We start from the raw sequence: 27,686 nt of genomic DNA, 5'->3' as shown, positions 1-27,686 counted from the left end.
ATGGAAAAAAGTGCCAATATATTTGTAACGGTGTAGGCAGGAAATAATACTTATGCTAGTGAATTTAACGTAGTTTATTCGATGATATTTTAGCCGGAAATTTTACTTAAATTTTAACGATTTATAGGAACAATTATTAATTTATTAGTATCGCTATTGTCTAGGTCCAAATTTCAAACAAAATCAAAATATCATGCTTACAGGAAATTTTTGAAAGCCTTAAGAAAGAAGAAAAGAAAAAAATGTTTTTATTTAACATCACAATTTTTTTGGAAACGACTTTCTTTTTTCATTTATTTAAAATTACAACTGTGAATAATGAAGAACCTAGTAACCTTCCTTCGATATTAAGGAAAAAACAATCTAAAAAATGTCTTCAAAAAATGAAATGTTCATCTTTGTTGAGATTTAATTCTCTCTATACTGTCCACGTAATTTCCAAAAATGTTCCTGGCATAAAGTCCCTCTTCCAGAAGATACTTGTTTTCAATTGTACGCTGTTTTCATTAACAAATTAAAATTCCGTGCTAGTAATTTTCTACATTGCAGATAACGAAAAGAAAAATTATTGAACGTTGAGTGCTTTCGTTAGTAAATAAGCAAATCGGTTAAGTTTGCAAGCGAGGCAAATCCATTTGAAATCAAATTTGTGTAATGGGATAGTTCCTTTCCGATTATATGTTTTATGACCATGATATCAACTATGTACTGTTATCAAACCTATCTATGCACATAAAAATGTCATTTTCCTTAAATATTAAAGTTTATTTCGTTAATGCAAACAAACAGTTGACGTTAATGAGCAATGGACTAATAGCTTTGGAAAAATTGTATTTAATATTACTCAAAATTCCTTAATGAATCCGTATAGTATTCTAACATTTATCTGGTTGGTGTTTAGGTGATTTGTTGCTAGTTTTTGGTACGAGTTGGTGAGAACCCATAATATTTCATCTCCGTTTTCATTTGGAGTCACCTACAATTTTAAAAGCTTCAAAAAGCCGCCGACGGGTCCTCCCTGAACTCAATTTACCGATCTCGGTGTAACCTTGAAAATATTTGAGCCAAATTGCCCCTATTAATTTTAGTAAATAATCAAGTTTTTAGATTTGTGCTATTTTCTCACAATCGGTAGATGGAGTTTCCGAAGGACCATAGGGAGGCCGAGCTAATACCTTGAGTCCACCGGGAAACTGAAGGGCATCTTTATCGCTATCAATAATTTTAAAATTTTTCATAGAATGGGTCTCTGGTCTTCGGTATATGTTCCAGGTTGCTATCTCCGTCGGTCCCATAAACCCGAAATATAGATTCCCATTCTTGTCTATCGCTTCGGGTCCACTTTGAACGCCTCTTCCGTATGGAAGATTCTGAAGCAAGCGACGCCGTGAACGGGGATCACGTGGTAGTCGGGTACTCACGTGAAACAGCTTTGGCGATGCTTGAGATTTGGCAAATCGTGAATCATTTCTTAAATCCTCCGTGTACACCCAGTGTTCAGTGCTGCCGGATAGTGAGTGATAAAATAGTTTCCTTTTACTGGAAAGAGGGCTTAGTGCAAGTGCCATTAGACCGTCGGTTATCGAAAATGTCTCCCCTGCACGTAAAATCAGTTTGCTTAAAACTTCTGGTGTATCCTAATGACTCCAATCTACGAACCTCCGTGATGAAACGTTGTAAAATTAATCTCGGGAAGAAACGTTTTATTCCTGACTCTCCACGAGTTATCCCTCTTGTAATCGTAAACCAGCAAAGCGCTACCCTCTACGTCCGAGACGTAAGCGAAGCTATTTGCGCAATTCGAGTCTATTATCTCTACCACCGGTGTGACATAGAGCGATATGTTCATATGGTACTTCTCTGGGATCTTGTACGACCTGATGAGAGTGTCCTTAAAGCGAATCGATTATTTTTGAAGCTGGAGATATTTTATACCTACTGTTAGCAAATCGAATATGAACAGCACCGGAGGACATTTGTTTTCATCTCCGATTCTACCGCTGTCTATTACCCACAACCTGTCGCAATCGTCTGCCTAAAACGTGTCCCAAACTGGTTTCGATGGTCTGTCGATTGACACTACTTACGAATATTCTGTAGACGGAATAGAGTTTGTTCTCGCAACTTCCGGAATTGACGTGCCAGTCCCACGATGGGTACGGTTTAATGATCGGATTTCCTTTGCGGCGCTTATGCGTAACAATACCTAGAGTTGCCGGTACTTCCGTTTCAAACTTGGGCACTGTCACAAACGTTATTCTTCTTTTTCCTATTAAACCACATTTTCCGCAAGATGAGTATTATCGATCTTTATAAAAACGATATCGTAAAATATAATAAAAATATGATTGATGATATGATGATCAGCTATCGTTTACTCGACTGCACAACGGATTTAAATCTGCTATTGACACACGTATTAGATATATTATTCAAAAATGTTTACCCTCACTTGATTTATAATTTTTTATTTTTAAAATACATTATTTTGATTAGTTTTGGTTAATTTATTTATATATTTATATATTTATATTAATTTCGACAAATGGAGCCCTCAAGATAACTTTTACGGCACTTCTCCAAACAGTTAGGCCATTAACTAGAATAAATTCCGCCAAGGAAAAATATATCATTCAAAGAGTGTTTTTCTGTAGTACTCTCTCACTCTTCAACTCATAATTCCGTCCAATAATAGAAAACTTGCCACTTATATGAATATTAAAAGGAAAAGGTCCCAGCATGATATTCTGCGCTATATCGAAACTCACGTCTAATGGACCTTGAATTTTTCTAATGCCAATTCTATCCACTCTTTCAAGGAAGATTCGATGCGAGTGTCAGTGTTAACAAACAAATAAATAATAATAACGAGAAAGATTCAGTATTACAAATTACAAATGGAATTGTATTATTTTTATTATTCTTACAATAACTGAAAACATGTCTAATTAAAACAGATTGCCATCTAACAACTATTCTTTGCTTTTATGCCAACTTTGTACATTTTCCCATAAAACGGCTCTTGAAAACACTTATCCATTGGTATTCAACGGCCTTAATGCAATTTAATGCCAGTTGATTAAATTTTGACTTATTAAAAATCGACTTACCTTTGTAATAAACTTGAACGTCTAGCGGTAGACACTTGCCGACGTTGAAAATCCCGGAGTCTATGTCTCTTTGGCGTACGCTCTCATTGGCGTAGTCAAACTCCAGCTGTGACCACTCGTATTCCACCTTCAGATTTTTCAAACTGTTGATGATGGGGACGAGCAACGTAAATGTGTACACCGTGGAGAGAAAATTCGACATTTTCATTGTGCGACGGCATTAATTTATCCGAATATAGAGGCTTTCGGTTTACCCTTGTCGGTTTGCGCATGATTTTGATATCCAAATAACGACTTTTATCAGCATTTCAGTTAATTGTAATAATTGCTTTTAGTAATTAGTGTCCTAGCTCGTGTTATAGTTGACTTTTGCATTTTCTTTAATAATAGTAGTGTTTAAGTGCACTATACCAATACTGATATTTGTAGATATCTTGTATTCAATACGCAGTTATGATCCCCAAATTATGTTTAATGATAAAATAGTTCCTGGGAGCCAAAATTTTGAGAATATTCCGAAAAATCTGATCATTTTTAAAAATTATGTTGGGTCTTTGTGTGATTGAATGTAGACCCGCTTCCGTGCATTGCGCATTACTAAATATTCTTGTCTACTCCAGTAGATTTGCGAAATAAATTGGCGCAGCTATATCGTAAAAATGATGACACTTATCCGTTGCGTTTTTTTGCAATATTTCACTAATGAACCATGTAATTACGTTCTTCAAATTGCGCGTTTTATTTCTCTTTAATTCGACCAAATAGACTTGCCTTATCTATCTTGCCTTATTTTGAGATTCCTGTTGAACCAGAAACCTGAAGTCACTTTGTTCCTAGTTTACTGTTTGACAACTACTTTCTCCCATAACTAAGTATCCATGTTAGTTAAAGGTGAAAAAGAAGGAATCGAGAATCTACCTTAGAAATCGAGCTGCGTGTCTAAACAAATAAAAGTAGCCATAAGTCTGCAACGATGTAACCTGATAACGGAAGAAACCAATACATGGAGGAAACTCCTCAATGTCTTAAAGAATTGTTTGAATAGCTTAATGGTTGTGGTATTATTATGTACATAATGCCATGCAATGCAAGAGCTTTTTTTAAAAAGTTTTCACAGCGTAAATGTTTTAATTTTAACCACTCACTTCTAGAATTGAAAACATCACTGTTTTGATGTTTATTGAAGTTCCGTTTATATGTGTCAGCGTCCTTAGCTTTAAGTCGTCGATACTCCCCATATTTCGTTTTGGGTGTTATGGAATGTTTATTTTGACTCGTATTATTTATTGGTCTAGCCTAAACAGTTGTAATTCTGATTCGTAATATTATAGACCTATGGGGACGAGACCCGGTGAAGATAGTCTGGTTTTATAAAAGCACTGGTTTGATCGGATTTTGAGTAGCTCCGATAGTTTCATTTTAATTGGCTATTCTGTAGTTTGCAGTAGTTTCATCAACCGCCATTTTGCGATTTCTTATATAAATATATTTTCACCTTTCGTGTATTGTATAAAGCATTTTTTATTTATCTGTTTATTGTTTTGGTTAAAAATTATATTAATTTATTTTATGGGTTTAGCATTAAGCATTAACGTGCTTGGTTAGGTATAACTTTAAATTTTCAAAGTGTTGTATGATGCTTCTAGCATACGTTCTTTAAAAATTTAAAGGGCGGTTGAATAAAAAACGTATTTATATTTTTCAGCTAATTATAATCTTTAAATTTCCTTATTTCTCCATACAGTATCCGAAAATTCGTCACGTTGATAGTTAGATTATTCGTCATTGCTTTTTGCAGCGAGTTTGAAACAACCCATAACATTTCGTCTCCTTTTTCGTTCTTGGCGACCTGAAATATTCCGCTTAATTACAATTCCCGAACAATCCGGGGGTTTTCCGTACCTTTATCCCACTGATGAACGGGAGCGTCCTGTTACTGATTTCCACAGTTTTAAAATACTTTCTCCTATAATTTTGCTCATCTTGTTTAACGTTCCAACGTACGAGTTCAGAAGCGCTTAGCAACGCGAAATATAGGTTACCGTTTCCGTCAATCGCTTCTGCTGCACTTGGGGTTTTTCTGTCATTCGGAAAAGTCTGCAATAAAATAATTACACTTGTCCAACTGATAGTAAATTTATTTTCTCCATTACTTACGTGGAATAGATTGGGCGTCCCAAAAGGTTCGGTAAACAGAGTTTCGTTGTGAAGATGGTCAGTATAAACCCAATTCTCAGCGTCGCTAGACAGCGCGTGGTAAAACAGTTTTCTTTTTCCCATTCCATGAGGTGTCAGAGCTAACCCAATCAAACCGTCGGATAAGGGAAAAGTTTGCCCTAATCACAAAAAAAAATTAACGAATTAAGTGACCATTCCCCATACACATGATCGACCTGCGATATTTAATGTCGTGTATTCGGCAATGGGTAAAAAAGTTCGATCGACGATCTTCCAGGATCGATCGCTTCTTAAGTCGTACACTACCAACGAACTCGCATCGGTATCGGCAATATAAGCGAAGGTATTTCCGCATCGGTTCGCGTGGTCAATAACCTCTGGTACTATGGTACCATACATCGATATATTATAATGAATTTTCTCTGGTATCTCGTGCCTGTGCAAAAGTCTGTCCTGCAAACACAATTACGAAGCAGTATGGAAGTGATGCTGCACAAATCCCAAGAAGTGCAACAACGAAAATCATGGACGGCTTCACTGGCTAAATTGACAGTTTCTGATGTAACACTCTATAATGGTTGCTTACTAGTACTTTCCCAGTTTGTTTGAAGCATACAATCTTTTACTGCCGCGTTCTCCCAAATCTCTGACTTTTTGACTTTTTTGGTTCAATAGATCAAGCAATACATTCACTCTACAAACATATTATTCCCACTACATTTTATAAAACTTCTGGATTCCTTCTGCGTCACTTTTTGTTAACTCGAACTTGCGAAAGTTTCTCCAATCATCCTGTTAGCTTCTTCCGAGCTTGACTGAAACTGGTTCGCATTTTACTCCACCTGCTTACCTGTACACTTACATATACATGGAATGCTGTAAACTCCTGGCATCTCAAATGGAATTTTGTCTTTGACGGATCGAAGATGTTGAGAGATTTTTGGACAAGTGGTAAATCTGGTTTTGACGTTATGTTTCTTTAGAACTTTTGAATGTTTTGAATATAAGAAAGGACAACAGTGACAAATGTGGGATTGCTTTCGGCTTCATTGCTATTGGAAGGCTGTGGTGAAGTGTGTTTTGTGATGGAACGCTTAGTATCTTTAATGTGGAAATTATTAGAGAGAAGAGCAGAGGTAATGTGTTTTAATTCTGGGTTCAGCGGCTCTGCCTGAGATAGTTTTAGGGCTCTGTAAACGAGAGTGTTGATAACCGATGATTTTTGGGCCGGATGGTGATGTGACAATGCATTAAGGTGTCGGTCTATGTGCGTAGGTTTACTGTAAACACAATGAACCAATGTTAGGTCTGATCTAAGAATGTTAGTTAGTTTCTAATTCAATGGTAAAATACTAGGGAATCTTGATTTTCTTAGACATTTAAACTCTATACACCCGTATAGAGTTTAAAAGAAAATCAAGAATCCCTAGTATATACCAATAAAAAATTAGACCTAACATTGGGTCATTGTGTTTACAGAAAACCTACTCCCACAGAGCGTTACCTTAATGCATTGTTACATCACCATCCGGCCCAAAACCAAATTTACCACTTCATCTTTCAACATCTGTCGATCTGTCAAAGACAAAATTCCATTTGAGATGCCAGGAGTTTACAGCATTCTGTGCATATGCGGCAAGGAATACATTGGAGAGACCGGACGTAAAATATCAACTAGGCTCAAAGAACATGAAAGAGCCTTAAGAATAAGACAAATAAACTCATGAGCAGTCGCCGAACACAATCACGAAAGCGAACATAAAATTTTATTCGATAAAACTAAAATTTTGCATGTAATCAATTCTTCTACCAACGAAAAATCCATGAGTCTATAGAAATCTATAAGCAACCTAAAAATCTTAACCTCGACTGAGGTCTTTACCTGTCACCAATGTAGGAATCAGTTATGTGAGACGGTGTTTATGCCTCTCATTTAACTCCGCCCCCCTCAAACAATATAAAAGCAGGTACAGAGTAAAATGCGAGCCAGTTTCAGTCAAGCTCTGAAGAAGCCAACGGGATGATTGACAAAACGTTAGCAAGTGCGAATAAACAAAAACCGACGCAGGAGGAACCCAGAAGTTTTGTAAAAAGTATTACAGTGGCCTGTGGAAGTTTCTTTGAAAAATATTTTCCCCGCTGTTGATAAATATCTAAATCGTTAAATTCCTAGGTGTTTATTTTGATTCTCCCCTAAGCTGGTCCAATCAACTAGACCATATTTAGAAAAGTTATTGCTACATGTATATTTTGACAATATCCAGCACCTGTTTATACAAGTCTAAATTAAAATAAATGATTTTTGAATTTGAATCGCTATAAATTACCGTAAGCTTCTATCACAGTTATTGTTCGGTAATAATGTTCCACTTACTGTATTTGTATCGAAAATCAATATCTGGGGCTGGCAGATCTGCTCATTTTCAGCCTTTCCAGAGTCCGCTACCCACAATCTATCACATTCGTCGACCTGCAACAACACTAATCCTCATTAACGACTAAATCATAGCGCAGCGTTCAGAAACGTACAAAAACTCGCCAAACAGACACTATCTTGTCTTTGCAAATTTCAACTTGCTTATGCCAATCCCATGACGGGTAGGGTCTTATGACTGGGTTACCCTTGCGCTTTTTCTTGGTAACTGTACCTAAAACGGCAGGTACGCCGTCAGTCCACTTTGGAGTAGTAACAAACACGACCTTGTCATTTTCTGAGAGTATCATCCAATTATTCCTAAGGACTTTTTGGAAATTCCCTACCTACTTCTATGAAACACGTCTACATCAAACGGCACAGGATTCCCTTCCTTGAAATTTCCCGAGTCGATGTCACGTTGTCTCGCTGATTCGCTGGGGTAATCGTATTCCACCTGACTCCATTCGTACAATGTAATGAGGTTTCTGGCAGATGTCGCGCAAAAAGAAATTACAAAGCAGGTTAGAGCTAACGAACACATTATTGAAATGCTCCATCAAAGTTTCATCGCAGATTTAAGGAGGTACCCCAGTTGCATTAATCAATGGGGCAATGGCAGGTACTGAAATTAACTGCGGTATATTTATCGCTCCTCGCTCGTTTGCGACACAATTAATGAGATGATCGAGGCAATTATTAAGAACAGTACAATTAACTTTAACGACGTGATTCGAAAAGCAACCAAGTTAAAGGGCTACTAAGTAAAGATCCCTATGCAAGGCTGCCCTAACATATGATTTACAAAGTTTGTTTGATGAATCGTCCATATATGGACGATTGTGATTGTGCTTGCAGTCATCTTTTACAGCTATGAATTTAGCAGCGAATCAATAATTAAAACGATAACATAGCCACACAGAAACACACACACACACACACACACACTTAAAAGACCTATTATTTGTTATTATTATAATAGCGCCACACTCGTTATAATAGCAATTTCTCCATTTTTTTAATTGGAAATGTTCAGTTCCCCTGTGTGGTAAAAAATTCAAACCCACACTCTATAGTGTCGATGGAACTGGCATTCGCAATGGGTAAGCAAAAAATGTGCCACTTAAACTAAACAAAAAAAGTTCTCTTTATTCGTGTAGAAAGAATTGCGATTTTATCATTGTTCGCCATTTTAACTTCTGCAAATGGATTAAGAAATCTGAAGCTTGCCTACCAATGGACTCTGATTGATTACGACTACCCCAGCGAGGAAGCAAGGCAAAAAGATATCGACAAACAGCTTTTTCAGCCTGATGAAGTGGAACCGTTCGATCTGGATGTTTACTATAAAGGTAATGTGCCGATAGCCATTTATAGATAGGTATTAAACGCGATTTAACAATAGGTAGCGAAAGGAAGATATTTGTGACAACTTCTCGCTATTGTCCTCATATACCGGCAACTCTAAGTACAGTGACAAACAAAACTAGAAACGGCAATCGCGTAATTAAGCCGTATCCTTCGTGGGAGTGGCACAGGGATCCCGAAAAGTGCAGAAGAAATTCCTTGGTGTCGGTTTATAGATTATTTGTAAGGAAATACGCAGCAGAATTTGTACAAAGGCCGTTATATTTTGTTTCTTAGATTGACCAGTGTGACCGGCTATGGTTTTCTGATAACGGTCGACTTGGTGATGATTGGTTGTGTCCGCCTAGGATATTAGTGTTTGACCTCAAAAAGGTAAAACAAATAAAGTGCAGTTAGCACACCTGGACAATGAAAATAACTTTTTAAAGTTTTCATGTCGGTGCTCTTAGTTGGTTATATAGTCCTTAAGAACCAAAATGCCGAGCTCCTCCAAATATTCATTCTCTGAAGTATACCATGACCAGTAATATTGTGTTTTTACAACCCACACCGTGATTAACTTTGCCCAATGTTTATTATTCTAAAACTATTACGTTCTATTTCATTACATTTCTACATAGTATCATTACTAATATACAAAATATTAAATATGATAATAAAGTATAAGTCACTTAAAAAATTGTCTCTAGTGTGGTCACCTAGTTCAATGATCGACTGCGCCACTAATCGTTCTCGATAAATGTTTTCTTTTTTTATTATTCGTTTTTCACAGTTAGACGAGCTTTATACTGATATTTTAGCTACCTCTTGCCGAATTTTGTTTATGGTATTATCTCAAGATTTCATGTCTGTTTTGTTATGCTATCGAACCGCGAATATAATCTACAGTCTTAAAAAAGACTGTTAATGTTTACAAAACGAAAAATTTCAAGTTTCAACAAATATTCGTTACGGCCTATCTCAGGGAAGACCCGTTGTATAATCGCCCCGGCATATACTTATTGATTGGAGCCAAGTAAACTAACGTACGTACTAAAAGAGCTTTATTCCTCCCCTTCTTGTACATATATTAAAACGTGTCATCTTGTCCGATTCGAACCCTTTAAACTGAACCTTTCTACCGGTAATATAACACTTAAAAATGACCCTAGATGCCGGCACTAATATAAGAGCTGTTAAATGTAGAATAAACATCTATTAGAGTGGGTTTTACCACCGTCCTGCGAAGGTCTGCGGTTAAGGTACTGTGAAATACTTAAAACGTCAAAAGCAATAAATATATTTTTGGTCGTACAATAATAACTTCCTCTTTGCTTTGAAATATCTGTTTTCCACTTTGCGAGTTTTTAATGTTATTCGTCGCTGAGCGCCAAGTGGGACGAACACAGTGAGATACTCTATATTGAAGTATTTTATATCAGCACGTTACCATCTAGCCAAGGATAGTACGACGGGAGCGCCATCTCTATGTCAGTAGCGGAACTTGTCGCGAAATTCGCTATACTACGCCACGCTCACACATTTTAAATCATTTAATAGTTGCCCTTTTTAAGGATGAACTGATACACACGTACGAAATTCCACAAGAGCAACACAAGAACGTGTCGCTTTTCGGTACCATAGTGGTGGAAGTCGAAGATCCTTCGAACGGTTGCGCGAACAGCTTCGCCTACATTAGCGACTACGATGCCCGTGTTTTGTTGGTTTATGACCTTAAGAAGAACAGATCGTGGACTGTTTCCGATTACTCGTTTTGGCCGAATGCCGAATACAGCACGTTCAATGTTGAAGGTCAGTTTGAAGTCGCGGGTGAACTATGTTTTCTATTTTGTACTGATTTCAGGTAAAAGTTTCACTACGGCTGTCAGCGTAATAGGCATGGCTTTAAGTCCACCAGGAAAAGAAAGGATACTGTATTACCATGCCTTGTCTAATGACATTGAAGGCTGGATATACACTAAATATCTCAAGAACGAGTCGTTGTTTTCTGAACCTTTCGGACAATCCAAGTTGTTTCACGTAAGGAAAGGGTACACAGTTCGATAGGATTTTATTCTGCTTTAAGTTTAGGTATTTCCACATGAGCGAAAGGCGCAGAGCGGAGGTGAGTATATGGACAGCCACGGAAATCTTTACTTCGGTATATTACCAAGTGCAGCAGTGGTTTCGTGGAAAGCCAACACCGATCCGGAAAGCTATCAGATGGGAAACTTTAAAATAATAGATCGCGACGATGAAACACTTCAATTCCCTTTGGGCATCAAGGTAAACTAAATGTTAGTACCTTCAGTGAATATTTTTTTTTTCGAATTTTATCGCAGGTCAGAAGAAATGAGCGCGGAGAGGAAATTTTGTGGGTGTTCTCTACTGTCCTTCAACGGCTAATATCTAATACCGTCCTCTTTGCGAACCAAACGAACCTGAGAGTGCTTTACGGCAAAATCAACGATTTTCGTCCTTATTCAACTGATTAACATTACCTTGTGAGCTGTTATGTAATATTAAATGCGCTGCTCAGTATTTTATTTCATTTGTAATTTTATCTTGTTAGTTGTTTACAGCATTGCTATAGTATCAATCAACTAAAATTATTAGAACCAGATTTCATAATTCACAATTAAATAAACACTCAACACGTTTTAACTTGCAAGTCTTGTCGGGTGGCGTTACTATTTATATTTAAATTCTGCAATCTTCCCGGTGAGTATTCTGAAGTTGGTCTCGTTGGAATTCAACTGGCCGCTAGCGAGCTTCTGATAGGCAGTCGTCAATAACCACAACCATTCATGACTATTTTCGTCCAGAGTAACCTAAAGGAAAATGTCTTTAGTAATGGGGACTAAAAATGCACTGCGTTTACCTTAACCCCGCTGGGATACTGCAAAGTTTTTGGATCGTCGTCCACTACACGAAAATTTTCTCTGGAGTAATTTTTCGTCTTACTATTCCAAGAAACAACCTGGACGTCCTCGAGTAAACCAAAATACATCACGCCTTTGCTGTCCATCGCTTCCGCAACAGCTTGCGTTCCCCTGCCATTTGGAAATGTCTATCAAAAGAAATGGCATTATCATTACGGAGTTGGATGAGTTTTCCGTACCTGGAACAGCTTCATTGTTTCGGGCGATGGTTTAAGAAACAACGATTCGTTTTTAAGGTACTTTGTATAAACCCAGTGTTCCTTTTCTGATGACATCGGATGGTAATATAATAACCTGTCCATTCCTGGAGGACTAATAGTCATACCTAAGATTGCGTCTGCTACTTCGAAAGTGGTACCTGCAGATGATGTTAGTTACATCCATTACAACATAATTGAGGTTGAAGCTTACCGGCAACCCTATATTTATTAAAGACGGGATCTGGTCGGAATGTTTCGTGCCTGATACTCCAGGACTTATTATTTTCGTAGTCGTAGACAACCAAGGAACCCGCATCAGAATCAGCGAGGTAGACGAATGTTTTTTGACAGGAATTCGTGATACTTTCTACTTCGACAATAGGCGTTACATAAAGGGATACGTTTTGGTGTTGCTGTGCGGGAATTTCGTAGCTGTGCAACAGCTTATCCTTAAAAAGTTTATTTGGTAGATTTCTTTATGTAATCGCCTTTATAACATTCGTCTAAACTTACCGTCTTCATGTCAAATGCAAGAATTAATGGTGGACAGGCTTGTTCCTCTCCAATTTTTCCATTGTCAATTACCCACAGTCTGTCGCATTCATCAATCTGGAAATACGAAATCCGTTGCTGGTTGAGGTATTTTACCGAATAAAGGATATCTTATCGTTGTTTATCGTTAAGTAAGTACAAGGGATGCTTACGAATATTCTGTAGACTGATACGATTCTATTTTTTTTGCAGAGACGTGGTTCGGTCTGCCATTCCCACGATGGATACGGTTTTATAATCGGATTCCCCTTTCGAGTTTTATTGGTGACTGTTCCTAGAGTAGCCGGTATTCCTTCCCTATATCTAGCGCTGGTTACAAAGATAACATTTTTTCCAGCTGAATAAATTATAAAAAAAATGGTCGATTAACATATGCAATATGGTCGGAGGCTCTTTCAAAAAGTTTAGCATTTTAATTTTTAAACCAGTCATGAGTTAATATAAACAGAAGAATAATACGTCTCGCTGCGTCCAGAAATTCTGCTATTATTATTATTTTCATTAATATTAACGTTAGTAGCTGCTATAAATTTCAAACAAACGAATTGTGAACTTGACCCACAATCTCGAAAAAATCATTGGTGTTATGTTGAATAAGTCGATGTGCTAGAAATGTTGACGACTAGGAGGTTATATTTTCTTCAGTTTTAAATAGTAAAATGTGGGTAGAGTATATAGGATAAACATACAAGGTGCTAAATTAGTGAAGTTAGCCGTTCACCTGTTTTCTTTTTGCATTTATTCTTAATCCATTTAGATTTTTCGTTCAGAAATTATTAGAAGCCATGATACCAATGTTATTTAAAGGTCCAATTTTATTTATCCTCTAGCATATTTAAGTTTTTTTCTATAATGCATAGGCTCGTGACCTCACGAATAAGGACTATATTAATAATAACAACAAATTCAATTAAAATATAGTGAACTGCAGCGTAAACACAAATTTAATGTCTTTCACCAGGCCTTCACATAGATAGCCACTAAAGGGATTTTGATATTTGTCAGTTCTGATGGTCATGTCAGAGGTCACCCAGTGATTCTATTCATGTTGATTTGCAGAAATATTTCTAAAAACTGATGGTCTAATTTCTTTAGCCATTCGTTTATTAAAAAACACCCTCCTGACTATATGTGTCGTTTATGAAATTTGTAGTATATACTAATATTTAGAATTCTGCCAAATCTAATAGCACAATAGATGATAATAATAATATTATTAGCACTTTATCATACAATATATATACACAGGGGACGTAAAAACTAATCTTAAATCTACAAATCTTGTAACTAAAAAAAAGGAAAAAAGAAGAAAGAAAAGAAAAAGACTCGTAGTGCGGATAACTCTACGCCAATGGAAGTTGCCGAAGTATCGCCCGGAGATCATCATAATATAGAGCAGAGTGCGATGATACTTTGTTGAAGGTAACACACGTAATGTTAATGAATATTGCATCTGGGTAACTGCAGTAAGGAAGTTGATTGATGTCTCCAGAAGAAACGGACAACCGTAATGAACTAACTTGTAGACAAATGAAACGGACTGCAAGTGCTGTGCAGTGAACCTTCCCAGCAGAAGATCATGATCAACTCCCCTCTCTGGATAAGACCAGTAAGCTCCTGTGCACACTCTCGACTGAGCGTGGCAGTAATATATTGGTGACCGTACTACCTGGCTCGGTGGTCAAGCTTGGACCTTACGTATCTGTTAAATAACAATTTGCATTACACTGGAAATCATTTTAGTAATGTGAGGTACAAAACAGAAAGTCTGGCCAAAAAAAATCCCCAGATCTTTTACAGTGGCAAGTCTAATCAGGATAGTACCTTTCATATTGTTTTTAAAGACTATAGGAGTTTTTGTGCGGTGGTAACAAACCACATTAAACTGGTTGATCTTAAGATGCAATTTATTTTTAGTACACCACTGACTGACAATATTGATGGGCTGGAGAGTCATGCAATGCAGTGATATAGTTTTAGGCCATCAGCGTAGGTAAACCTGTCGCATATGATCAAAGATATCTATAAATATATTGAACAGAACAGGTCCAAGGTTAGAACCTTAAGCCACACCAGAAGTTGGAACAAGAGGAACTTATCCAAACCCCTTAATCTCAACGAACTGTGCACCAGATAGGACCTCAACACTGAAATAAGCGAATCGGAGAAACCAAATTTTTGAGCTTTTCCAATCAGTAACTGATGATCTATGGTCAAATGCTTTGTGGAAGGCATTGTATATGACGTCAACTTGGCTTTGCTTCTTCTGAGAGTCACAAACATAAGAAGACAGGGAACATAAGTTGGTGATACATGCATCTTTTTGCATACACACCATATTGTTGCTTAGATAGATTTCTAATTTGAGCAAAAATGAATTTATGTAATATAATTTCCAATTTATAGATGATATAGAACATATAATGTATAATTTCAAATTCTAATTCTTTTAAGATTCTAATTTTATTTCTATTTCTATAGAAGTCCAACTAGTACTTACCACCAAAGTAGCCTTGAACATCAAAGGGTTGCACCTGGCCCTTTACAAAATTTCCGGACTTAATGTCGGCCTCTCTCGCAGCATCGCTTTGATAATCGAACTCCAACTGACTCCATTCGTAAAGCAATTTTAAATTCTTGAGGGCTGGGCGTTGATGTACTGCTACGCAACTGGCACAAATCGCAAGCAAAAATGTCGTTAATCTCATTGTACCCGCGCAAATAATACCGCATCAACTTCGTCCAACCGTATCTCGTTCAGTCGTGCTGTGCGATTTGTGTAAACCAATGCATGTTTTTTTTCCTTTATAGTTTCATTGTAAAATTCCGTGAACCGTTAAACTTATAATTAATACACGATAAGCAGTGTGCTTATGATTATGCGCCGATGCGAAAACCTAATTAAATCTCCGCGGTAAAACAGTTTTCCCCCCAAGCGAGTTCGAAAAGTATATTTCCCAATTCTAGTTATCGCGAATTGAAGGGGAATTTGTACGCTTTGAGAGCGTTATTTCCCTGAATGTGCATTCTTGGTCTCGATTACGTGTAACTATCAATCTTTATGCGATGTTAAAACAAATGTCTGCTTTATTATTATTATCTAATTTAGATCGACATAACCAGCGGATTTTTTATAATTTTTATAGGTGACGTAGAAATTGCAGCACTCAGTAAATATAAATATATAAATATGCACCTGCCAAACGTGCTCAAAATATCACTTTAAGGCGTCAGCTCCATTTAGAAAAGCATATCAGCAAACTGGTTAACAAATGAAACTAAAATATCCAGCACTAAAAATAATTTTCTATTTTCTGCTCCAAAATACTCAATTGTGGATTGATCTGAATTGGAAATACCATTTCTCCGACCTGAAAACGAAACTATTCGTCGTCTACCTTCTAAAAGGTTTGAGTAGTGCGAAAACTCTTTTAATGTTTTTTTTTTTCTTGCACACATTCTTATGTTATGGTAGGTCTTTTTTTAATCTAAGCGTGCAAAAGTCTGCTACGTTCTGGTCTTGTAAGTTCTGCAGTTAAATGCTGTTGAATTATAAGAAACAAACATATTCCAAAACATTAAATCATATTTTTCGCTAACACTCAATGGGAATGCATAGGGCGGTCTTATGTTATTACTTTTTTTTTAAATGTATGCGCTATACCAAAGTTAAACATCAACAACACTAAAATTAAAAAAAAATATGTATCAGATATACCGCTACATCTTTAATATATTCTTAAAGTATTACGTACATTTGTTATTGGGAGACTCATTGTGTGTTTTTCAAGTTTGCTGGTAATTTTTCAACAAAAAGAGGCTAATGTTTTCTCGGCTCTCATTTTTAAGAGAACCTTAATGGGAGTAACGATAGTTTTTATCTTGTTCGCTCTATTTAGTGGCACTCTTGGAGAGGCCACAATTTTACTTACTGTAGCAATGTCTCTTTTACACTTTTCCCTCATTGATTGGCAAGAGCGAGTTCATCAGTAGTATTATCTGAGATAAGTCCTACTTTTCGCAGCTATATTGTTCTTTAATCGATTAGATATACCATTAATGGTCAAACGACTCTCTAACCATTGTTTGTTATGTAGCAAAACAGTATTAATTGAACGGTTACTCTGTTCCGATTTAAAAACGAATTATGCACATAAGTTTTTTGCTACTTTCATTAAATTGTTTTATTAAATTTAGTTTTATCGAATAAAATTTTATGGCCGTTGTCATGAGTGTGTTCCGCAACAGCTGATGAGTTTATTTGTCTTAGTCGTACGGCTCTTTCGTGTTCTTTGAGTCGAGTTGATATTTTTCGTCCGGTCTCTTCAATGTATTCTTGGCCGCATATGCATGGAATGCTGTAAACTCCTGCCATCTCAAGTGGAATTTTGTCTTTGAAGGACCGAAGATGTTGAGAGATTTTTGGACAAGTGGTAAATCTGGTTTTGACGTTATATTTCTTTATAACCTTTGGTGGTGTTGTGATGTTTTGAATGAAAGGAAGGACCACAATGGCAAGTGTAGGATTGCTTTCGTCCTCATTGTTATTGAAGGGTTGTGGTGAAGTGTATTTTTTGATGGAACGCTTAACATTTTTAATGTGGAAATTATTAGAGGTAAGGTGTTTTAATTCTGGGTTCAGTGACTCGCTACGCTTGTTCCAAATAAGCTCGTAGCTCAAATGCCGTTTACCACACTTGTTGCATAATATACTAAAATTTTACGTCTTTTGCAGGCCTAGATTAGCAAAAAAGACCTTCGTACACTGTGGGTAACTCCTCATCAACTTGTCATTAAATAATACCTTCAAAATAGTATATATAATAGATAAAATACTCAAAGCTCTATGAAACATTATTTTTTTATTATTATTTACTTATTGTAAAGTTAGGTGCAGACAGTACATGGTACCAACAAAAAAAAAATTATAATGAAGGTAGTATTGCAGTAAGAAAAATCAAAGAGGCTGTGAACATATATAGAGGCAAAAAAGAATTGTTTACATTTCCTTTAAATAAAAATAATATTAAAAAAGTATCACCACATAGTGAATTCGATCCACGATACTGGATACTAAACAAGCGTCTGGTTCTTAAGTTTAGTCTTGGAACTCGCAAAATTAATGCAGGCAGGGAGAGTCCACCAAACAGTATAGTCAACTGTTTGGTGGCCATTAAAAGGTGTGACAAGGTAGGCAGGGTAATTATTTTAAATTTTCGTCTTATTTCTCAATAGTTGTAATTTTTCTATCGGACTATTTGTTGTAAAACCAAGATGTTTAATTTGTACGTCGTACATTGAATTCGAAAGTTCAGTTTGCTATGTAGAAAAGAATTATATAGAGATATCAGAGCTTTATGATTCTTAAGATATTTGCAATTTCTTTTAATAAAGCATTACTCATTTAAAATATGACAGATATGACATAATCATTTTTATAATTTTTCCAACATAAATTCCTTTTTTTAATTTAATACGCGTCTTAAAACGGCAGCTGTTAATGTTAAACAAATAAGGAACAAAAATATTTCTAGCCAAGGTGTATTATAAACGTAAAAAATATGTGCTCCCTTGCTATGGACCGAAAAGAAATGATGTACATTTGATATATATTGAATTAAACAGAAGCCTTTAAAACAAAAACTCATGTTACATTTTTTGTTACTTAACAACAACAATCGAAATTAATCACTGTGAGTTTAATTGTATACAAAGTCTGAAATTTTCCCGCAAAGGATTCTGAAGTTGGTTTCGTTCGTGTAAAGATTGGTGGAAGCCACCTTCTGGTAGGCGGTGGCGAATACCCACAAAAATTCATCGCCGTGATTATTTTTGGTAACCTGCAACGCTTCCATCTAATTAACCAATGCTTTGTCGAAAATTCAAAATTCACCTTAACTCCGCTAGGAAACTGAAGCCGTTCCGTATCTTCCTGGACGACCCTAAAGTACTCCCGTCCGTAGTTTTTCGATGCCGTATCCCAAGCGACAATCTGCACGTCTTTCAGTAGACCAAAGTACATGATACCATTTTTATCGATCGCTTCGGCTGCGCTTTGGGTCTTTCTTCCTTGAGGAAACGTCTGGAGAACGATAATTAGTCAAGAAATCCGGGAATTAATTCTTTAAAAATTAAAAGGTACGGTGCATTAAGCTTGCAACTGATTTTGTTTAATATTAATTATAATTGATATCTTAACTAAATTTTGGTTTATGATCTTTAGTTTCGATACACTAGCAGGGTGGAACATAGAAGTTATTTGATTATGAGAAATACAGCGAAATACCGGGAAGTTCCCTGACATTTAGAACCCTGGCTTTGTAAAATATGATAAATTAAAAAATATACCTATGCCCCTACCCTTTATTTATCGAATTACTAATTATATGTAAAATGCTTAGAATTCATTTTAAAAGGTTTGGAAATATTTTTATACATAATAAACGGCTTTTTTTATTAGTCAAATAAAAAAAAACATATACATATTCACAAGTTCCGACAAATCATCGGATCATTATACAATTTTTTTTTTAAATTATATGAGAAAATTAAAACATAATGGTGTAAGATAGAGGTATAACATAACTTAAGATAAATAAAAAAAAAACTATATATACTGACAGAAACTGAGAGCTACAATACTATTCTTTCACGAGAATCTGTATCTGTGAAAACGAAAATTACATATAAAGGAGAACTAAGTATATGTCTACTGTTGTATATCATTTTTAATGAAGGATATGAGTTTTCAATTAGGATTTTAATATATTCCCTAAAGCGCAACTCGGTATCCAATATAATATCCAAATTTTTCGCAGAGCTGACCACTGAAAGCCTGATACGATCAATACGAATATCCGCATTAAATTAGATTTAGGATGATTAACTTTAAGCTTATGTTGTGAGGAAATTTGTTTTAACATATTCATGTCCTCGCTTATTAACCTGGATGCGTTTTCGTAATCAGAGTGATTAAAGTGAAAATAAATCTGCGTATCATCGGCATAGGCCTGGACTTTACAGTGCCGCAAGGTCATCAAAATATCAGCTGTGTAAATAATAAAAAACAGAAGTCCGAGGATAGAGCCCTGCAGAACACCTGACAAAATCTGAACTCGCTCTGAAACCGCGCCGCTACACATAATTTTTTGAAATCTGCTAAAAAAGTAGGATGTTACCAGATCAATCGACTGTTGTGAAAGTCCATAATATTCAAGTTTTGCGAATAGAAGTAACGGTATCAAAAGCCTTTGAAAATTCCAAGAGTATGAGTGCAGTATGGATTCTTTTATCAATAGCGGAAATTATATCGTCTGTTAAACCAACAAAAGCAACCGAAGTACTGATATCTTGCCTAAACCCACACTGACACTCGGGTATGACGTTATTAACAATGCAATAGTTAAATAGCTGTTTGTATAAAACTTTTTCAAAAATTTTGGAGAGAACCGGTAAAATGCAGTTTATCAGATTATCATAAAAATGGCACTTTTAATTGTAAAACATTTTGACTTTTCATAGTAGTTCATACTTTTTATGTTTTATGAATATTTGCAAAAATTCCATTACTGCTTTTATTGCATTATGTTAATTGTTTACATTTTATGTTGAAAAGTCTACATCATGCTTTTAGATACAAAACACGATAGCCTCATTTAAAATTTTTTGCATAACTTAAGTTTTTGTTTTCTACCAAATATGTTGTAGACCACGTGGCACAAAAAAATTCTCCAAATTAAATATAATTTAAAAATACAGGGAATTATTTTAAATGGAAATAGAAATAAGGACATTCGTTCAAAAATATCATGGTAAGTCGCTAAAAAGATGCAAAGCGTGGAAGGGGAAAAAATGAGCAGACACAATGAAACATTAAATTCAAAATTGCTATACCAGCCTCCTCAGATTCGGTACTAAGATTGATAGGACCTTTTAAACTTAGTGTTGAATTGCTTATGTTATAATCTTTTTCCGTATAAAGCTTTTGACTTTATATTGAAAAAGAATAATTCCTATCATCTATAAATGACCCTTGGTCAATATCGATATAGAATAACGATTAAATTTGACCCAAACATAAAACTTGTATGTATTTATTTACGTATGTTGCTTGTATGTGGTTCGAGTAGAAATAACATTTGTAGAATAGGCATTACTTTTAATACAACCCCAATCTGTAAAAGGGGATTATTATTTTTTCTGCATATACTTCTAATGGAAATTCTTTCAACCCGGTATACGCACGTGAAACAAATGGCTAATATTCGACGCAGGCGCGGCGAACAAACGTTCATCTTTCAAGTGTTTCGTGTAAACCCAGCTTTCCGTTTCCGAAGACATCGCGTGGTAGAAAAGTTTTCTGTTTTCTCCCGGTACTCCCAGCGCCATACCCAATATTCCATCGGAAACATTAAACTCACGTTCTAAGATATAGACATAATACATTTTAAGCAAGTGTAGGAGAAAAGCTGCAATTACCGGCGATTTCATATAAGATGTAATCTTTCTGGGGTAAAAACGATTCGTGATCTACTCTCCACGATCTGTCATTCTTGTAGTCGTAGACGATTAGGGAATATCCGTCGGAGTCTGCGCCGTATAGGAATGAATTCTTACCCCCGTCTAGTGGGTCTTCAACCTCAACTTTCGCTGTTACGTAAAGTGATCGATTTTGGTGTTGTTCTTCCGGAATTTCGTAGGAGTGTATTAATTTATCCTAAAGGGCGGGTTGAAAATTTAAATGTTCTAATCTGTTATCAGTCTAAATGAAAACTAAAGCGGGTTTGAAGGAATATGAAAAAGTTTTTAAAAGATTACTTTAAAACATATAAATTAATTTTAAAATATACTTTTTTTATATTATTTTAGAAACGGGTTCTAGATATCTTTGTGAAATTTGATAAAAGTGCGTAACAATTCTTTATATTTCTACCAGCGGCACCCGTCCGCTATTTTAATAGCATATTTTTGAAGAATAAAATGGTTCGATACAGATATTTTTTCAGGTGAATATTTTTTTTGCATAGACCAGTTATTTGTGCACAAAGTGACTTCTGGCATTTTCCTTAATCTTGATTCAGGATTAAAATTAAATTAACTTCATAGCGCCACATTTGAACACACTGACCAATAATTTTTGAGCTCGGCCTGGAATAAATTACAATTTATAAACATCATTTTCAAATAACACTTTGATTACTTATTTGGTTAGTTTTGGTAAACGTACCTCAATTTTTATCTTATTTCAGTGTGACGTTGAGTCAGTTTAATATTATTAATTTTTTCTAAAAAAATCTGTCAAAATGGTGAATTATACGAATTGCACAAAGAGATGTAGATTCTTTTTTCAGAAAATAGAAAAAATAATTTTTTTCCTCAAAACTTCAACACCCTATATGTCAAAAGTTAAGACGCTTGGGACATACATTCATAAGAAGTTTTTGTCTTAAAATATGCTCAAAAGTTGACAGAACATTTAACATGTGAATAGCGTGTATATTTTCAATTATACTTAAACCTTTTCTGGGCATAATTTGATATTTATTTAAAGTTTGCCCATCTTTTTAAGAGTTTTTAAATGTGTCATAATCATCATCATCATAAATGGAATTTACGAAATTTACGAAAAATGAATACCCATAGAAACACAAGTTGCTCTGGTAAAAAGTTTTAACTTTTTCTCCAAACATGTTATTGAAGCATGCATGTACTGTCATCAGTAACCACGAGGAAAAACTCACAGTTTTCAAGTCGAAGAGTAGAATCTGCGGGGGACAAACTATTTCGGGTTCGATATTGCCAGTATCTATAATCCACATTCTGTCGCAATTATCTAGCTAAAAAAAAATTTTTTACCTATAAATTTAATATCTTAGATCACATGGGTCTAATTCAAAAATGTTCTTTTATAGAGACAATGTCTCTTAAAAGTATTCGGAATCAAATTTTTTTAGAACTTCAATAAAACCTATAACAATTTTTTTGCATTGATTTTAATATCACTCGTTACACCACGGCAAACGAGCACCATATATTTTTAAAATAGTATTTTTAGAAAGAAAACAACTTAACTTTGCAGATAGTAATGAAAATCGACATTGAGTGTTTTAGTCGATTTATAAATGCATTAAAACTAAGTACCCTAGATATATTTATTAGTACCATTAGTGCTTCAGTGGATATTTTTTTATTACTACAAAGCAATGTCACCATGTAAGATTTTAGAAAGATATCGATCGCCCTTTTTTATCATAGATTCAATTTTTCAATATAGATGTCGCTTCAGTCGTTTTCTATTCTATTTTATTCCGGGCTGTCGTGACAAGATTGTTAACAGAAATATGTACAAATGCAATACTTATACGTATCTGTTTGCTGATTTCTACACTTATCTTTACAAAAAACAGAAGACGTATCACAAAATTCACATGTGGTCTAAACTTTAAGTATCTGTTTGTATATAAAAAGAAAAAAAGACCTCCAACAAAACTAATAGCTAAAATGGTCATCATTTTGAAAAGTAACTAGGTTTCTAGGTTATTTCGAAAATAATTTATTGTCGCATTATTATATACAAGAGCCAGTAGCCAAGAGTTACCGGTCAAGCAAGAACAAAAACCTTATTTAAAGATTAAAGTTAGAAAATTCCTTAGGCTATTCAAACCTTTTAGAGCACGAACAGCCGTTTGTGTATAAGCTATAAGTTTTGGTTAATTTAGTGTTCAAATTAACTCCAAATTGTTTGCTTCTTTTTCTAATGGCCTAGTAATGTTGCCTATTATTATGCATAATTTAGAAGTAACATTTTTTTATGTTTAAGAGCACACCATGATCTTTAGAAATTCTGTCAATTCGTTCAAGGTCAGAACTGGTTGTCGTCAGCATGTGACAATATTTACTAGGAATTTTGTTGTGAAAATAATAAACAGAACAGGAGCTAACATGGTTGAACCCCACTTCTTATGGCTAGGCAAGCAGACTCGATCCCGTTCAAGACCACCTTTTGCGTTAAAATTTCTAAAATGATGGGTGAAAACGTCAATACAGATATAAACCGTTTTGCTCTTAAGTTATTCTACTTTAAGCCCCTGTGCCTCTTTTTTTAAGGTCTAATTATTCCAATACAGCGGTATCAACACTCAACAACGCAATTCAAACATAATTATTATACACCTAACTCGAAATAGCAATTGTTTAGAAGACACTTCTGAATTTCTGAAGATGAACTGTTTAAACTATATAATGACATTTCCCATTCCCTTCGGAATTCTTTCTCAAATGACTAAAAACCTCGTTACTTTCAAAGGCGCAAAATGTAAATCTTAATTTAAAACATTGTATGTTGTTATTTGTAATGATAAGTGTAGAAATCAAACAAGTGGAGCGGATCTTGAAATAAAATAACTCTCACTGGAACTTTAGATATAACATGATTGGTCCTTACCTCAACGTTTTTGCATTCAAGTTATTTAAATAGGTAAAACACTCACAAATGCCCGGTAAACTGATACGATCCTGTGCTTTTTGCATTTTCTTGGATCGGTATGCCACTCCCAAGAAGGATACGGTTTGAGGATATGGTTACCTTTCCTCCTCTCGTCGGTTACGATGCTGAGCGTGGCAGGAATGCCATCCCTGTATCGCGCAGTCGTTACAAATATTACTTCCCTTTGTTTTTCTACAACAATAATAATGAAGAATGAAGAATGGACTGTCGGCTCACCTACCTTTATGGTATATTTGTACGTCGAAAGGTTGAACGAAACCTTCAGCGAAGTTTCCGGAATCGATATCATTTTGCCTCGCTTCTTCGCTAGGATAAGCGAATTCTATTTGGGCCCATTCGTAGATGACCTCCAAATTTTGTCGATGTTCGTGGTCGATTGCATTAGACACTTCGATCAGTCGGTAAAGAGTTATGATGATCGACCACTTCATGTTGACGGCAACGCAATAAGGAAATGTATTCCTAAGCGGTTTATTTCAATTCGCATTATACGATTATCGTCTGTAACGTATTAATTGCTTCAAGGAAAATACTAAAAGGATAAACATGATAACAAACTTAAAAGCCTCACTTTCCAATCAGAATTTTTTATCTGTACACAAGTCTTATTTTTTTGCTGTTGATCATTTGCCGCTAGGTCATAATATATCCGATTCGTACAACAATCCTTCACACGTTTATTATATAGTTTTATCTGTACGTCAATATTCGCCTGCGCTATAATATCATTTATGCAGCTCTGAAAATAACTTCGTAAAAAATTTTTCAAGTTTCGGGCGTTTTGAAAACCGTCACTGTATGTTTAAAAAATGTATCCAAGACATGTAGCAAGATATATTATTCTACTTGTGGCAAAGGGCATCACTCAATTTGTGTAAAATTAAGCGAATTAGGGTTATGAGTGATAGCTGAAGGAAATAAAATTTGGGTATATGGCGTGTGTAGGAGGAAGACTGCAGTATCGTTGGGAGAAGCGCAGTGTTCCTCAAATATAAATGCAAGTCATACCAGGGTGCACAGTGTTGATAATGATGAATCACTTCGTCTATTAATACTTGATCTTAAGAATGAAATTTCAAGCCTTAAAAACCTTAAAGGAATGTCTAGGTTTCTGTAAGTCCATGTATGAGTATCAAAAACAGACAAATAAAGTTATGGGCGAGATGATAGACGAGGGTTGAGGGTTGATGTCCAAATGTTGCAGTACAAATTACATGATATGGAAGTGGAGAGAATGGGAAAGAAGTTACTTGTAAATGGAGCATATGACGATCAAGATGGTGACGCAACGATTAAGGAGAAATCCTTAAAGGTAATAAAGCAAGTAAATAGTTGCATAACCGAAGATCGTATTGAAATTCTAAAAATTGTTAGGCCTAGGACTAGACGACCATCGACTTCTATTAGCTTTAAAGAGAAGAACCAGGCTACAGAGCTTTTGCGCCTCAGAAAACAAACGGGTCCTTTGGACCCAACACTGTGTTTAATAATCAATCTAAAACAAAAATTTTATCAACGAACAGTTGTGTAAACCAACTTATGAACTGTTAAAGAATGCGGTAAAATTGAAGACCAAAGGCTACAAATACGTGTGGAGCAACAATGGACTTGTTGTTGACACGTTAGTGATCTTGTACAGCGTGGAGTGCAGGAAGAGTAAACTCTTCTTTATGCTACTACTCGCAAATAAGGGTCTGTGTGTACAGTACAATTTGGAACGAAAAACCGCCCTATGAATTACAGTACCTTAATAAAAACAGAAAATAATTCGTTGTAGAATAAATAATCAATTTTTAGGACTATATGTTGATCAAACATTCTTATGGACTCATCATACTGATAATATTCTATCCAAAAAGAGCACTTATTATTTTTGTTGAACTGTTAAAGTTAGTATACCACGGGCTTCAATCAGCAATGTCCTCCGGTTTAATTTTCGGGGGACAAGCATATGAAGCACATTAATTTTTCGTGGCACGAACTCCAGTGATCAGAGTCATAGCAAGGGTATCAAGCTCACAGTTGTATCGACTTGATCCTAGCTTTGCAGAATTGGCATGAAATAATAAAATTAAATTAAAACTCAGTCAGTTCCTTGTTAAAAAATCATATTATACACTGTACGAATTTTCCAACGTCCGGAGATTTCCAAGTTTTTGAGGCTTTATCTTATAAAACTCTGTTTGATGTTTTTTTGCTTTAATTGTATATTTGTTTTTTCTTATATTTTAACATGTATTTGTCCTTTGCATTAGTTTGTATTGTAGATTACAATGTAATATCTTTTTATTTCTTTCTTGACGATCCCATAATGGATTGTATTATTTAACTGTACGCATTAGAAGGAGCGGAGTTAAAAAAAATCAAATCAAATCGACTCGACTCGAAACTGTTAAATCGAATAATAACCGAATTTTCTTTATTATTAGTATAATTTATTATAACTTGTAATTTTTATGTATCACGTTAGTGATCTTGTACAGCGTGGAGTGCAGGAAGAGTAAACTCTTCTTTATGCTACTACTCGCAAATAAGGGTCTGTGTGTACAGTACAATTTGGAACGAAAAACGAATTTTGGAGTATAGTTTTGAAAATAAAATTAAAGGCAACAGACATCATAAATACAAGTTGTGGATAAAATACTACTGGCGTTCCCTTTTGACAAACTCGGTAACTATTGAATATCGACCAAATGCGCACAATGAAATAAAATCTATATACTGTGCCCTCAGTATAAACATATTTGCCGTAAAGATGGCGGAAGCGGAAGCCTACATATAGAGATAGAGAAAAAAGTTGTTGATTCAATTCAATTCATCAAGCGAGGAAAATTAATTATATTTTTATACATATATTGACCTCCTTTGCATAAGTTTCAAAACATGTATTCCAATTTTCGTCATACAATAGTCCTGAACTGTTCTGTTTCGAATATTTGAAAATATTTGTATATTATAAAATATACCATAAAGTGATTATTCAAAATGTATGTTTGTAATCGACATGCAGGGTGATTCACGTTGGTTGCTAAAGGAATAAAAAAGACGTAAATCTTAAATTTTGAATTTTTTTAAACATTATAAGTTAACTGTTTCTAATAGAAGATATTTATTGGTAGATGTTACAGGGTACTCTATTTGAAATTTGAAAGGTGCCGTTAGTTTCGGCTGGATATGGTAAATACGTCTTTTTTAAAATATTTATTAAATATGGATTGAGATCAATAACAGTTCTTTGATAGGTATGTATTCATTTTTATTGTACAATCTTTAAAAATTCCAAAAATTCCATTTCAAAAGAAATGTAATACCACGTAGAATTAGTTCATCGGATAGTAACCTGAGATTTTTCGATAACTTTGCTCCAATTATCGTTTCAAGAGGTAGATTTTAGCATTTAATTTAAATGATTATAATATTTTAGGGCACATTGTAGCT

General features: G+C 35.2%; 3 protein-coding genes across 3 annotated transcripts; 1 reads left to right on the top strand and 2 right to left on the bottom strand.

Annotated features, from left to right (window-relative positions):
- Window positions 1–79: 79 nt before the first annotated feature.
- LOC132700082 (uncharacterized) lies at window positions 80–8,280 on the bottom strand. The gene is made up of 14 exons (XM_060667201.1): window positions 8,053–8,280; window positions 7,818–7,999; window positions 7,663–7,758; window positions 5,504–5,741; window positions 5,268–5,446; window positions 5,013–5,207; window positions 4,817–4,959; window positions 3,111–3,325; window positions 2,088–2,269; window positions 1,940–2,035; window positions 1,660–1,891; window positions 1,422–1,597; window positions 1,176–1,370; window positions 80–976 (listed from the first exon to the last, which is right to left on the bottom strand). Exons 1-14 carry the CDS (start codon window positions 8,243–8,245, stop codon window positions 845–847), a joined length of 2,454 nt encoding a protein of 817 aa, XP_060523184.1. The 5' UTR covers window positions 8,246–8,280; the 3' UTR covers window positions 80–844.
- Window positions 8,281–8,737: 457 nt separating this feature from the next.
- Window positions 8,738–11,543, top strand: LOC132699148 (major royal jelly protein 2-like). Its single transcript, XM_060665689.1, has 8 exons — window positions 8,738–8,804; window positions 8,862–9,053; window positions 9,107–9,291; window positions 9,346–9,441; window positions 10,623–10,860; window positions 10,913–11,088; window positions 11,140–11,334; window positions 11,391–11,543. The coding sequence occupies exons 1-8, from the start codon at window positions 8,783–8,785 to the stop codon at window positions 11,541–11,543; spliced, it is 1,257 nt and encodes a 418-aa protein (XP_060521672.1). The 5' UTR covers window positions 8,738–8,782.
- Window positions 11,544–11,560: 17 nt separating this feature from the next.
- LOC132700081 (uncharacterized) lies at window positions 11,561–24,722 on the bottom strand. Its single transcript, XM_060667200.1, has 14 exons — window positions 24,469–24,722; window positions 24,232–24,419; window positions 22,483–22,578; window positions 21,221–21,458; window positions 20,987–21,165; window positions 18,636–18,824; window positions 18,444–18,582; window positions 15,243–15,464; window positions 12,895–13,079; window positions 12,704–12,799; window positions 12,402–12,639; window positions 12,170–12,348; window positions 11,930–12,118; window positions 11,561–11,879 (listed from the first exon to the last, which is right to left on the bottom strand). Exons 1-14 carry the CDS (start codon window positions 24,677–24,679, stop codon window positions 11,739–11,741), a joined length of 2,490 nt encoding a protein of 829 aa, XP_060523183.1. The 5' UTR covers window positions 24,680–24,722; the 3' UTR covers window positions 11,561–11,738.
- Between the last annotated feature and the right edge of the window lie 2,964 nt (window positions 24,723–27,686).

This window comes from Cylas formicarius, unplaced genomic scaffold (genome assembly GCF_029955315.1).
Source record: "Cylas formicarius isolate icCylForm1 unplaced genomic scaffold, icCylForm1.1 PGA_scaffold_3__17_contigs__length_32017465, whole genome shotgun sequence".
In the NCBI taxonomy this organism is placed as follows: Eukaryota; Metazoa; Arthropoda; class Insecta; order Coleoptera; family Brentidae; genus Cylas; species Cylas formicarius.
Note: the sequence above shows the minus strand (reverse complement) of the source record. Positions and strands in the feature narration are given on the sequence as shown.

Coding starts and splice junctions, on each gene's coding strand:
- LOC132700082 (XM_060667201.1), bottom strand. CDS start 8,245: ATGTGTTCGTTAGCTCTAACCTGCTTTGTAATTTCTTTTTGCGCGACA. Junction 7,759..7,817: donor TGTCTGTTTGGCGAGTTTTT/GTACGTTTCTGA, acceptor GTGTTGTTGCAG/GTCGACGAATGTGATAGATT. Junction 4,960..5,012: donor CGTTCATCAGTGGGATAAAG/GTACGGAAAACC, acceptor GGAATATTTCAG/GTCGCCAAGAACGAAAAAGG.
- LOC132699148 (XM_060665689.1), top strand. CDS start 8,783: ATGGAACTGGCATTCGCAATGG. Junction 9,442..10,622: donor TAGTGTTTGACCTCAAAAAG/GTAAAACAAATA, acceptor GCCCTTTTTAAG/GATGAACTGATACACACGTA. Junction 10,861..10,912: donor CAGCACGTTCAATGTTGAAG/GTCAGTTTGAAG, acceptor TACTGATTTCAG/GTAAAAGTTTCACTACGGCT.
- LOC132700081 (XM_060667200.1), bottom strand. CDS start 24,679: ATGAAGTGGTCGATCATCATAACTCTTTACCGACTGATCGAAGTGTCT. Junction 24,420..24,468: donor CGTACAAATATACCATAAAG/GTAGGTGAGCCG, acceptor TTATTGTTGTAG/AAAAACAAAGGGAAGTAATA. Junction 15,465..18,443: donor TTCAGACTTTGTATACAATT/AAACTCACAGTG, acceptor GATGCGGTATTA/TTTGCGCGGGTACAATGAGA.